General features: G+C 42.5%; 1 protein-coding gene across 3 annotated transcripts in view; it reads left to right on the forward strand.

The window, feature by feature from the left end:
• LRRC20 (leucine rich repeat containing 20) overlaps positions 1–5,627 on the forward strand; it is a 254,866-nt gene extending 249,239 nt beyond the window's left edge. For all 3 annotated transcript variants that reach the window (XM_025184483.3, XM_006122779.5, XM_006122780.5), the window contains exon 5: positions 3,334–5,627. In XM_025184483.3, coding sequence (XP_025040268.3) covers positions 3,334–3,485 — 152 coding nt within the window. In that variant the 3' untranslated portion in view covers positions 3,486–5,627. The remainder of the gene's footprint in view (positions 1–3,333) is intronic.
• The last annotated feature ends 7,020 nt before the right edge of the window (positions 5,628–12,647 follow it).

The raw sequence follows: 12,647 nt of genomic DNA on the forward strand, positions 1-12,647 counted from the left end.
TTTCTCCCAGTCTTCACATGGCTGGTAACTGGGATGCAAGTTGTCTAAGGCTTGGTACATTTTGTTTCATTTTATTGGTTTTGCCATGAGCTTTGAAGATTAAAGAGGTGTATTCATACTCCTTCAGACATCTCTCTTCAGAATCTTGAACTGGAACCCTTCATAGTTTTCTTAAAGACAAGGAAGTTATTGCCACATTTTTTCAAAAGACCTGTTGTTGGGGACTGTACACAGCGGGAGCTCTCTGAAAAACAAGATAAAAAAATCTACTCAGTGTGATGTAATGTTTAAGTTAGTTTTCTCCATACAGGTAGGGGAATATCTCAAGAAGCTTTTGGGACAAGAATGTTTGAAAAGTTGTCTAAAACCATTTCACAAGGCAGAGCAGGGATTATTCCTTGCAATCTGGGACTGTTGGTCATTATGGTAATGCAAATATAAAAATAATTAATTCTATGAACATTCATGAAATACACACAAGTATTTTCTGTAAAGTTGGTTCAAATAAGGCAACTGCATATCTATTTACATTGTGACAACTGTATCTTTACAAAAGAAGTAACAGAAACATAATTTTTGTATTGTTTAATTAAACCTTACAATATGCAAAATTAACTCATTCTACAACACTTGCACCCATCTAAAGGGAGGCCACTCGTACTTTCAGCTTCCAGGGTTTTGGCAGTTTCTGCAGTTAGACCCTCTTCTTCTTTGAGTAATTGCTCGTGTCCATTCCATGTTGGAGTGCATGCTCCATAAGCACGGATTGTTGGAATTTTTTCCCTCAGAAGTACCCATTGGGCCAGCAGGGGAGCCCCCTTGAGTGGCGCCTGCATATACATGCATATATACCCCTGCTGGCCCCCTACCCCTCAGCTCCTTCTTACCGCCCGTGACAGTTGTTGGAATGCTCCTTGCTTTCTCTGCAATTGCGCCTTAGCGGTCTTAGTTCAATTTGTTGTAGTTGTAGTTTTAGTCTTAGTTTTAAATACTTTGTCATTAGCAATGTAAATAGGGGTTTGCTCTCACAGTCCCCTGTCCCTTGCCTTGGGGCGTGCCCAGGCCCCAGGGCTTTAAGCCTTGTTCTAAGTGCCTTAAGCCCATGCCCTGTGGTGACCTGCACAACATGTGCCTCAAGGGCCTGGGACAAGGGCCTGGGAGAAGTGCACCTATCGGTCAACTGTAACACCTGCCACAGTTTCAAACCTCATACTGAGAGGGACTCGGCATTGACTACTCAGAGCATGCCGGCATCGGTATGGGAGGTTCTGGGCCTGTCCAGGGTCTTCCTGGTGCCGTAACACTGTGCTAGGCACCACTCCCAATCTCCAGTGCTGCAGAAGAAATGAAGATCCAGCAGAGGCAGGTCTCCATTGCAGCACGTGCCCAGAGTGCATCCCCAGATGGGACACTCAGTTGCTTAGGGCACAGTGCCCAGGCCTTCATATCCTGCGCCTTCCCAGCACCAGTTGAGCCCTGCTCAGGACCCAAGCCTGGAATATGATTTGGCTGAAGGAGACTGGCCCTCCCTGGATACTTTTGAGGTGGCTAGGGAGCTCATTGAACTATCTTCCTCACCAGCCTCTCCCTTGGGATTTAAAGCCCTAACTTGAATTAGCTGGTATTTCTCCTGCAATGAGGTTTACCAGCTAATTTGAATTAGGGGCTTTAAATTGGAATCCTGTTTCACTGCCGCGTGTAGACGCAGGCAGTTACTTTGGGCTAGTCAATTTCTAAAATGGCGACCGGCCGGGAACATGCAAATCAAGCGCGGGATATTTAAATTCCAGGTTTGGTTTGCAATTCCAGTTGCCCTCATTAGCCTCCCTAGATTGATCTAGGGGGCTAGTGTAGACGTTCCCTTAGACCTTAGGAGTCAGGAGTTATCTTCATCAGTCAAGGTGTACCTTGCAGCCATCTCCGCTTTTCACTTGGGTTCCCAGGGCAAGTCGTTATCACAAACCCCCTGGTTCACCATTTCCTGAAGTGTCTGGATGGGCTGTATCTACATGTTCTCCAACCTCTTCCACCCTTGGACCTTAACCTGGCCCTTGCAAAGCTCACAGGTCCCCTCCCTTTGAGTCATTGGCGACATGCTTGCTGCTACACCTCTCATGGAAGGTCTCTTTTTTTTGTAGCCATCATGTCCACCAGATAAGTATCTGAGCTTCATACTCTAACCTCAGGTCCCCTCATGCTGTTTTTTAAAGATAAGGTCAGACTTCTCCTGCACCCCACTTTCCTGCCTAAGGGGGTGTCCCAATTCCACATTAACCAAGATATATTTTTGCCTGTGTTCTACCCCAAACCGCAGGCTTCAGGTAAAGAACAGGCTCTATGCACTTTAGATGTACGACGTGCTTTAGCTTTTTATTTAGATAGAACAAAGCCCTTTTGTAAATCTCCGCAGCTTTTTATCTCAGCTGATAGAATGAAGGGCCTCTCAGTTTATCCCCCCCTGGATCACTTCCTGTATTAAAGCTTGCTATGAACTGGCCCAGTTACCAACTCTCCCGCTTACGGCCCACTCTACTAGAGCTCAGGCCTCATCTGTGGCCTTTGTTGCTCAGATGCCCATCCTGGACATTTGAAGGGCTGCCACCTGGACCTCGGTTCACATCTTTGCTAACCACTATGCCATAGTGCAGAGGCCAGAGATGATACAGCTTTTGGCAGAGCAGTATTACAATCGATCTCTAGTTAGGCTCCAACTGCACCTCCAAAGGTATGGCTTGGAAGCACCTACATGGAATGGACATAAGCAATCATTTGAAAACGAAATAGTTACTCACCTTCTCGTAAATGTTGTTCTTCGAGATGTGTTGCTCCAAATCCCACTCGCCTCCCCTTTGTCAGAGATTTCCAGCAAGAAGGAACTGAAGGGGTGGAGGGAAGCAGGGTATATATACGTGCATATGCAGGCACCATTCCAGGAGCCTTCCCTGCCGGCCCTACAGGTACCACTGAGAGAAAAACCTTCTGACAACCCGTGCACACAGTGCATACACACCTTCATGGAATGGACGTGAGCAACACGTCTCGAAGAACAACAGTTATGAGAAGGTAAGTAACCATTTCTACTTATGAATAAATAATAGACATGGAAATTGAGGCATTACCAGAGCTTCCAAACCCTGCACTCTTGGGCTTTGGCTATCACAGAGAGCAGCTTCTGCCATCACTCAGATTGGATTCATTTTTTTTCACAGATTGATTGCCCCTAAGCATATGAGTGACAATGATCTTTAATTCCAAAGGGCCTGACCAGCATATGTGAGTTTCTCTCTCTAGTAATCCAGGTGTCTTATTTTATGTATGTTCTTCTTGTTACAGATGTCCCCGTTGAGAAACTTTCTTCCATGGAATCGCTGCGGAGTGTAAACCTGAAATCAAATCCGCTGAATGAGGAGGTCCAGGTGATTGCCAGGCCGCTGATAAAATTTGACCTATTGGTGTCTCCAAAGGGAGCACATGCTGCTCCGTAAGCCTGAAGCACTGGCTCGGGTGCCATACATTTGGTGTGACTTCATTTGAGCCTGGTTTTAAAGGGACAGCTAGGGGATCAGATTGTAGGGCATGCTGATTCAGAATGGCTCCACCAGCTTTTGCAAGCTGCATCATTCCTGCATGTGTGAGGTTTTGTAGATGTGAAGAGTGGGACGGCGGATTGTGGTGGGTTTTTTTGTTTTCAGAATTGGTATTTCATTGATAGAAAGAGGATCTGCTTATTGTGAATTATTTTCTGCTGTCTAAAATGCACCACACACAGAAATGCAGCAAAGTGCTAGAAATTTGCTATTTGAAAAAGGAATAAATCTGTGGGGAAAAAAAGATTTAACTTTCAGGGCAACAGGAGGGAACGTGCAATGCAGAAATAGATCAGATAAGAGAGACAGTTTCCTGAGTGTATTTTCTATGCACTAGGCAAAACTAGAAATAGTGTGAGAGTAGAGCTTTCTCTGGTAAGAAACAGATCTGCTAGAAGAATAATATTTTGCTTCAGCAAAGACGAGTGTAATAGCCTACTCCAAGGATGGCCAACCCGTAACTTGGGAGCCATATGCGGCTCTTCTCCCCCAAAAGTGTGGCTTGCAAAGCTGCTCCTGCGCCCTCCCCAACAGCCTCTGCTTTCCCCCTCCCCTCGCCCCAGCTCCCCCAGGGCCCTGGCTCCCCTGTGTTCACTGGGGCAGTGATTCAAAATGGCACTCAAGATGGTGGCCATCACTGGGAGCCTGATTTGGCAAAAAAAGCCCTAAACTTATTTTTTAAAGGAGTAGCTTCTATTTTTTGTTTGTTTGTTTGTTTGCTTAACAATTCTGGTGTGGCTCTTTGCATTTTTTCCACTGCTGTTTCAACTCTCTTTGTTAAATGGGTTGGCCATCCCTGGCCTACTCCATTCGTGTATCAGTCAGAGCCCTGCTATTCAGCATGAAACACAGTATGGAGTAGAGGAGTGCTGGAGGGAGGCTATGTCCCATGAATAACAGGAAGGCACTTTTTTACAGAGCCTTTCTGGTTCAGGATTGAAAATATACTGGATGGACTTTTCCTTTTCACTAATTTGATCTTGGTGGCTTACTGCTAAAATCTCAGCCAGCTGTTTTATGAAACATGTTAATTGGGCACCTCTATGAGCATCAAAACAAGCATTACTATACAGAGGTCCTCTTAGGAAAAAATATCCTTTCTACATACATCTCCTTTCCTTCTCTGGTTCTTCATTCAGCATTTGATTCACACAGCATAAAGATCAACCCTCCCACTTTTTTGACAGATTAGTTGATTTTGTCCATGATAAATAATTTCTGTTCAGCCTCTTTGGACTTGTCTTCACTGCAAAGTTAACTCAAATTATAATTTAAATGTTGCCCTTCATCCAAGTCCCATCCACACAAAAAACTCTTTACAGAAGTGTGATGGACATTTAAGTCAAGTTGGCAGACCTGAGAGGGAAGGCATAGACCAAAAGTCAAGCCAGTACAACTCATCAGCTGCTAACATGGCCACTCTGTAACATAGACATAGGCTAGCTCCACTTGAGTGCCAACAGTCCTCCAATGCCTTCCCACAATTCCTTTTCCTGTGACCTAAAAAAACAGATAAATTCTCTCAATTTACTGGAAAAGAATTCATAGAATGACTTATTTTACTACATCACTAAGAACCATGGATTGTGTGCGTCTCCACAGTGTCACACTAATGAGTGCAGCTCCAGAGTGGATACCTGGGGTGGAGTAACTCAAATGTAGATAACTTGTTATATTCCTAGTGTAATATTATTGATTGGCAGTTTATTGATATTAAGATGTGAAGGAGTGAAGGAATGTTCAAACCTGTTTGAAAACCTATGGTTTCCAGCTCACTCCAGTATGAACACAATGAAACTTTGCTATGAAGTAAAGTAGATGGTTGGTTTTGTAACATTGGCCAATTAGTAGAAGCAGTGGGATGGATTCCTAAAGCTCTGCTGACAAAAAGTAATGTTCATTTAATAAGCATGTGAACTATCAAGTGCCAAAATAAATGTATCATTGTGCTACATCTCTTGTATGTTCACTTTCAAGTGAGCAGTTTTGTTGCTGCCATCTGGCCTTGGGATTATAAAGATGATTTCTTTAATCAATTGATACATTGTGTGAACTGAATGTTCTTTTATGCTCTGGCTTTGAAATCACAGTACCTGTGCTTTCCTTTTTAAAGCCACACTCTTGATGCCAAGTTCCTGATGGAAGAAGTGGTACATGCATATGTGACTATAATACTGTATATTAATTCAGGATTTTTTTGTGACTGCATATTGATGTTAGAGAAATCAACATTGTACTACTCCAGTTACCAAGATGACTGGAGTCTGGTAACATGACTTTCAGATTCCGTGATATGGTACATCCATAAAAAGAGAGCATAGAGGAATATGACAAGTTAATTTAAGATTCAGCCCAGTCTCATCCATCTTTTATACCTACATGATAATTGATGTTAATAATGACAACCCTTAGGTCAATGCAAGATCCTGAAGTGCCTTCTGAGTAACCAAAAAAAAAAACACCCCTAAAACTATACTGAACATAATTCAATCTAAGTGTTATTTTCGCAACCTGAGGGTACATCCTGCTCTACACATAGTGATATGTAGAATCATGAGATAATGTACGGTGAAAACGCCTAAATGCTTCAAGAATTCAGTGATTTTGCAATGTAGTACTACTACTGGATGGGTGAGCACCTGTAGACTATTTTATACTTTATTCATTTTATTGTATTCTAATACTTTGAAAATTAGTATTTCATTGGCAAAGTACAAGTCTCAGTTAACCAGAATATTCTATTAACCAGCACCCAACATTGTGGATAACTGTGTTTAACTTAGAAAAATCCTAGACTGGATGCCATTCATGTTTTTGAGATTTAGACATATTTTAGAATATGCACCAAAGACTTCCCTAGTTGTGACTGATACATTATCTAGGAGTCCTATTGGTCATCTAGATTCTTCAAAGGCTCTCAGAGATGCAGAAGCACATGTGGGTGCCATATTGAGTTGTCTGCCAACCTCACTACAGAAATCAGAACTTATTAAAATAGCCACTACTGATGATGCATAACAGCAAATGATATCAGATGTTACGTAGCATGGGTCCCAAATCCAGCCCATGCCTTCTATCAATAGTGAGAATTCTCTGAATCCTTGTCTGATGAACTATCTTGATAGTACCAGAAGCCCACAATCCTCGCAGGATCATGTGAAGGAAGAGATCCAGGAAGGCCTCAGAAAGCACCAGGAACAAACCCCAGTATGTGAGTAGCCACCTTCTAAGAGGTGGAGCTAAAATTGAAAGTAGAATCATGCAAGTCTTGAACCAAAAACATTCAACTCAAAGAATATGGGAGCCATATTCCCATTCCTCTAGATTTGCAGAAATTTTACTTTTCACTAGACATACTAGCCACCAGGTCATAAAATAGATACAATTAGGCTGTGTCTACACTGGGCCACTTATTCTGGAAAAGCAGCCGCTTTTCCGGAATAAGCTGCAAGCTGTCTACACTGGCCCCTTGCTTTTCCGGAAAAGCAATGATGATCTAATGTAAAATCGTCATTGTTTTTCCGGAAAAACTATGCTGCTCCCGTTCGGGCAAAAGTCCTTTTCCGGAAAAACTGTTCCGGAAAAGGGCCAGTGTAGACAGCACAGTAGTCTTTTCCGCAAAAAAGCCCCGATCGCGAAAATGACGATTGGGGCTTTTTTGCGGAAAAGCACGTCTACATTGGCACGGATGCTTTTCCGGAAAAAGTGCTTTTCCGGAAAAGCATCCTGCCAATGTAGACGTGCTTTTCTGGAAATACTTATAACGGAAAAACTGTTCCGTTTTAAGCATTTCTGGAAAAGGGTGCCAGTGTAGACGTAGCCTTAATCTTTTAGTGTTTTGGAAGAAATAGTCATTTACCAGGCCCACACTTTGCTCCCTCTAAAATCCAAGTCGCTGGGCTACGGTATAATTTCACACACATTAATTCTTCCAACAAGGAAATGAACTGGCAGAAGGAACTTTTGTTAAGAGATTGTTAAGAGAATTCTAGACCAGAAAGATCTCATATTAGATCTTTTGTGTTATAGGGCAACTTCCACAACATTGGCACAACAAATTACTTGCATAATCACAGTTCAGCTTCTTATGGGTTGACAGAATGCTGCCCATCTATATGGTGTATCTTTATCATAATTGGTTCTTCTTAAAGATGTGAACCTGAGAGATACCAAATGTGAGAGATCTCAAGGTTTCTCGGTTAGCTGTTGGAATACAGCCCCAAGCTTAAACAAGGAGAACTAGTCCTGATCAAACTGAATGGGTAAAAATATTGAACAACAGCTGTTGTCACTGGCATAGCTGTGCCCCAAAAGTCTAGATGGAGATGACAAACCAAGGCACTCAGTGTAGAAGTAATGAGTGAAATATTCAGCTGGCATATATAGTTTGGGTCTGTGGTGGGCCTGATACCGAAATCACTGCGTAGAATTCTATGGCCTGTGGTATTCATGACATTATGGTAGGTAATCGTAATGATCTCTTCTAGCCTTACAGTCTCTGAATCAGTTGAATTGCTGTTGACTCTAATGACAATGATATTCACACCACCGGCTGTGTGAAAGTTAAACACAATTTTTTATAATCCGAGAAAATAAACTGGACAACTTTCTCCTCAAAGCCAGAGGACCATCAAATCTGGATGATTTGTGAAACAACCAACAAAGTGATCTGCAATTTTGTTTTTAAAAGTTGTTTATACAGAAAAAGAGGGACAAGATATGAAGAGGGTTTGTTTAAAATTGTAGCAGGAGCCCAGGCAGAAGGTTGAGTGAGGAGCTGTAGACTGGAATGCTACAATGACAGAAGTAGATTAGCTTTAGGGCTGATACCTTTTTCCTCAAATATTTTCTTGTTCAGTGTGAAAAGAAAGTGACTTTCTGTGATTCTTTATCACAGAATCACATGACAGCTGTCAGTGATGGAAATAAAATGTGAAAAACATCTTGGGTTGGGGAGGGGGAGTGTCTTTTCTCCTTTTTTACTTTTCAAAGAAAGTCAGTCTCAGAATGGAAAGATGCCAAGTCTAATAGAGGTAGGGCATAAAAGCCTTTCAAGAAAATTGCGGATCCACCTTCAATCTAGAGGGTTAGCAGCTTTTGTGAACAGGTGCACACGTACAGAGCACCAGAAATTAAAGTTAAAGAGTGCTGCTGACCTGTTGAACCACTGGGCAATAAAAGTCTTCTTTTGTGTACTGTGCATTCAGCAGCTGATAGAAGGCTTGATCACTGCCTCAGCTGCCTGATACATACTGGAAAGCAGAACAAGGAAAGAATTTCCAAATCCCAAAGAGCATTTTCATTTTTAACTGATAAATCAGGTATTTTCTCTGCAGATAAACAATATATCTTTGCAGAGGCATTCTGAGAAATGGGTTTTTCAAATGGGCCAGGCAACACATTGCACAGGAGAGAGCTCTGAGTGAAACTGGGAGCTTAAATCCTAAGCGGATGCATGTTTTATTTGTTTTCTGTACATACATGCTTTACCGTGACTTTTCCTTTCTTTTGCTTCTTGAGGCTGAACTGTTTGCCTGCTCTGTGTATCAGAGCTAAAGAACACTTTGGCCATTTCAGAGATGATGAAGGGTGCACTAATAGTCAGTTCACCCAAATGCAAGGGAAAATACCATTTTTAACTGTAGCATCTCCAGCGCACAACCCTAAAGGGATCCCAGTGAGAGAGACTTCTCCTTTGTTTGGTGCAGAAACCCAAAGCCTTAACCGTGGAATTCTTTACTTCTTCAATTTCTGATGTCCCATGCTGTTGGCTGAATTTTCTTTCTTTTGGGCAGCCCTAGTGGTAGCACATTGGGTTTGATTACTCATCTCTGCCTAACCTAGTGGGTGAGAGAAGCTGTACAGTATTGTATGACCAATGCATTCTTGTCCTTGTGGTAGCAACTCAAGTCACTCATCACCAATTCCATCAGTCAGTTGACTTGGACAGATTATTTACTTCAAAAGAGGCCTGTTCTTCCTCTAGGATGCCAATTATTGGAGGTTAAGGAGGTCAGTATCCCCTCTAAAGTTTGAACCCCAGGATTTCATATTTGATGTCTGCTTAAACTTAAAGCACATGCCCCAGCTTCAGAGGCAGTTCTTAACAACCTGGTATCCCAGCATTCTGTGCACCTGGAGCTCTGATGCGCACCTCATGCCTGGGGCTTTGTTCCTGGCCTCAGCTGAGGGAGGAGAGACTGGACTGAAGTAAGGAGGCAGGATTTCAGCGCGTGCGCACACACACACACACACACACACACACACACACACACACACACACACACACCCCACGCTCTTAAAAAAACGTTGCAGCGCCATTGACAAGGAACTGGGACTGCACATGCCTCTTATACCACGTCCCCTGCCAACCACTTTAACCTACCTGGCTGCCTGCTGCTTAATGTAGTGAGCAGTGTCACTGCCAGTGCGAGCCCGCAGGAGAGCCTCAGGAGGTGGCGGGTGAAAGAAAGGCAGTGCACTTCTTACTGGTACAGTGATCCAGGGTTCACTGCCTTTCTTTCACTTCTGGTCCTGAGTGAGCTTACGATAACTTCCTCCCAGTGTCTAATATGGAAGTTTGCATACTGTGCTGTGTTAGGAGGTGCTGAGTTCCACTGGAAATCCAATTCTTCAGAAGTGATGGCCTGGGACATCGGGGCAGCCCTGGAGCTGTATTTTGTGCTTTGCACCAAAGATATGCTACAGCAGCTCAGCATCTTGTTCTGGTTCCTTGTTTAGTTCTACCCTCTGAAGATGGTTTGGGCCAATTTATGTTCTCTTATCTGGTTGGTTCTGTAGTGGCAAAGCATAATTTTTTGTAGGCTGGAAACATAACAAGTAGTTATTACAGAGGTTTTATATCATGACAAAGAAATTATGTGGTTTTTTTTTTAAATAAAGCCTTGGAATCTAGTGAACGTTCTCTTTCAATTTGGGGACAGAGAAAGGACTCTACAAACATAGATCAATGTTTACATCTCAATTACTTGACTGTTATTTGTGCATCACACTTCCTTTTAGAAACTTGTTTTGAAAAACCCAAGCACAATGGGTGTGTCTAGACTGGAAAGATTTTGCGCAAAAGCGGCTGCTTTTGTGCAAAAACTTGCCAGCTGTCTACACTGGCCACTTGAATTTGCACAAGAGCACTGACGTTCTAATGTAAGAATTCAGTGCTTCTTGCGCAAATGCTTTGACGCTCCCGCTCAGGGATAAGCCCTCTTGCCCAAGAATACTTGCGCAAGATGACCAGTGTAGACAGGCACTTTAATTTTTTGCGCAAGAAAGCCCGATGGCTAAAATGACCATCGGAGCTTTCTTGCACAAAAGTGCGTCTATACTGGGCATGGATGCTTTTGCGCAAAAGCACTTTTCGCACAAAAGCATCCGTGCCAATCTAGACGTTCTTTTGCGGAAATACTTTTAACGGAAAAACTTTTCTGTTAAAAGTATTTCCGCAAAATCATGCCAATCTAGACGCAGCCAATATGTGCTCTTTGAGCTGCAGGCAAAATATTGATGATTCTTAATCCATTCCAATAAATATGATTTTAAACTCCAATAGGATTTATTTGTTTTCAACACTCTAAGACAGAAAGGGGAAAAATTATAGTTTGGCCAGGAGGAAAAAGTTAGCTTGACTTTGTTTTGTGGTCTTATCATTTAAGCCTTTGCTGACATGTTATGAAGTCCTTTAATATTGTGGTTTTAGAAAAGGGGTAGGAGTGAAGGAAGCAGCCTGAAAGAATAGCTAATATTGCATTACTGTGAAATTAAAGGGCAAAAAGAGCAGTGTTTGGAACTGCTGCTCTTTTTTTTTACTTGCTACAAAAGTCAATTTTCTAAATCTAAGGTAAAGACCAGTCTAAGGATTGTTGTATACTAGTCTATTGGATACTGGCAATTCTTACCTGTCAGCATAGGGCTGTTAATCAATTGCAGTTAATGCAAGCAATTAATGCAAAACAAACAAATGCCTTTTAAACAAGCATTAATTGCACACCTCTGTTTTGATCTTCACTTACTATACTTCATATTTTGGCAGACACTGGCACTGTTCTACATGTTCTCATGACCTGGAGTGATTAAATACTGGAAAAAGTTAATGGAGCAAAGCAGCAAAAGTTCAGGTCCTCTGAATACAAAGTTAATTTAATTTAAAAAAACTTCTGGGTAGATCTCTGAATAAAAAGATCATTATCTGAAGCAATCGCAAGGTGAGTTATAGTTCAATCAAAGCGAGTACTTCATGTCTGCAGTGCCACCTCACACTAAGCATGCTTTTGCCTCCAGTTCTTGTGCTACAGATAATCTGCCAACAGCAAATTAATCCCACCAGCTGCAACAGACTACACTAAGGCCTGGTCTACACTAGACCAGGAAGGATGGCTTAAGGTACACAACTCCAGCTACATAAAATGTGTAGCTGGAGTCAACTTAAGCCGAACCTTGGAAGCATCCATACGGTGGGAAGCTGATGGGAGCCAACGGTCCCGTTGGTTTCCCTTACTCATTATAAAAGGAGGAATACTGGACACTGGCGGGAGCTGCCCTTGGCATTCGAGTCATGGGTCTATACTAGACCTGTCAAATTGAACACCAGAAGATCAACCTCCAGAGTGTCAAATTTCCGGTAAGTGTAGATGTGCCCTTACAGAGTCTGAAAGCATGACTTGTATCACAACGAGAAGGGTACAAAGTGGGAGCTTCTGAAAAATACACTAGCTGTTGCATGACTGGCAGGATACCATTGGGCAATCACAGCTAACTTGGAGTAACAACGCAGCTGATTGATGCAGCATAGAAACTGTAGTCATTTTCTTATAGTCACTCATATGGAAGGACATTATGCTGAGACATGCAGAGCATCTCTTGCATATTGTAAAAGAATGGAATATTCAAGAAAAGGTAACAACAACTAGTACTGACAGTGCATGTAATGGGATAGCAGCAGCCAGTCATTTGCCTTTTGACCACGACATGCCTCACTCACACTCTGCAACGGTCCGTTACAGTAGCACTCACTGATGGTGGTTTTGAAAACAAGCTGGCAAAATG

The sequence above is a fragment of the Pelodiscus sinensis genome, chromosome 8 (genome assembly GCF_052426305.1).
Source record: "Pelodiscus sinensis isolate ZL-2025 chromosome 8, ASM5242630v1, whole genome shotgun sequence".
Taxonomy (NCBI): Eukaryota; Metazoa; Chordata; order Testudines; family Trionychidae; genus Pelodiscus; species Pelodiscus sinensis.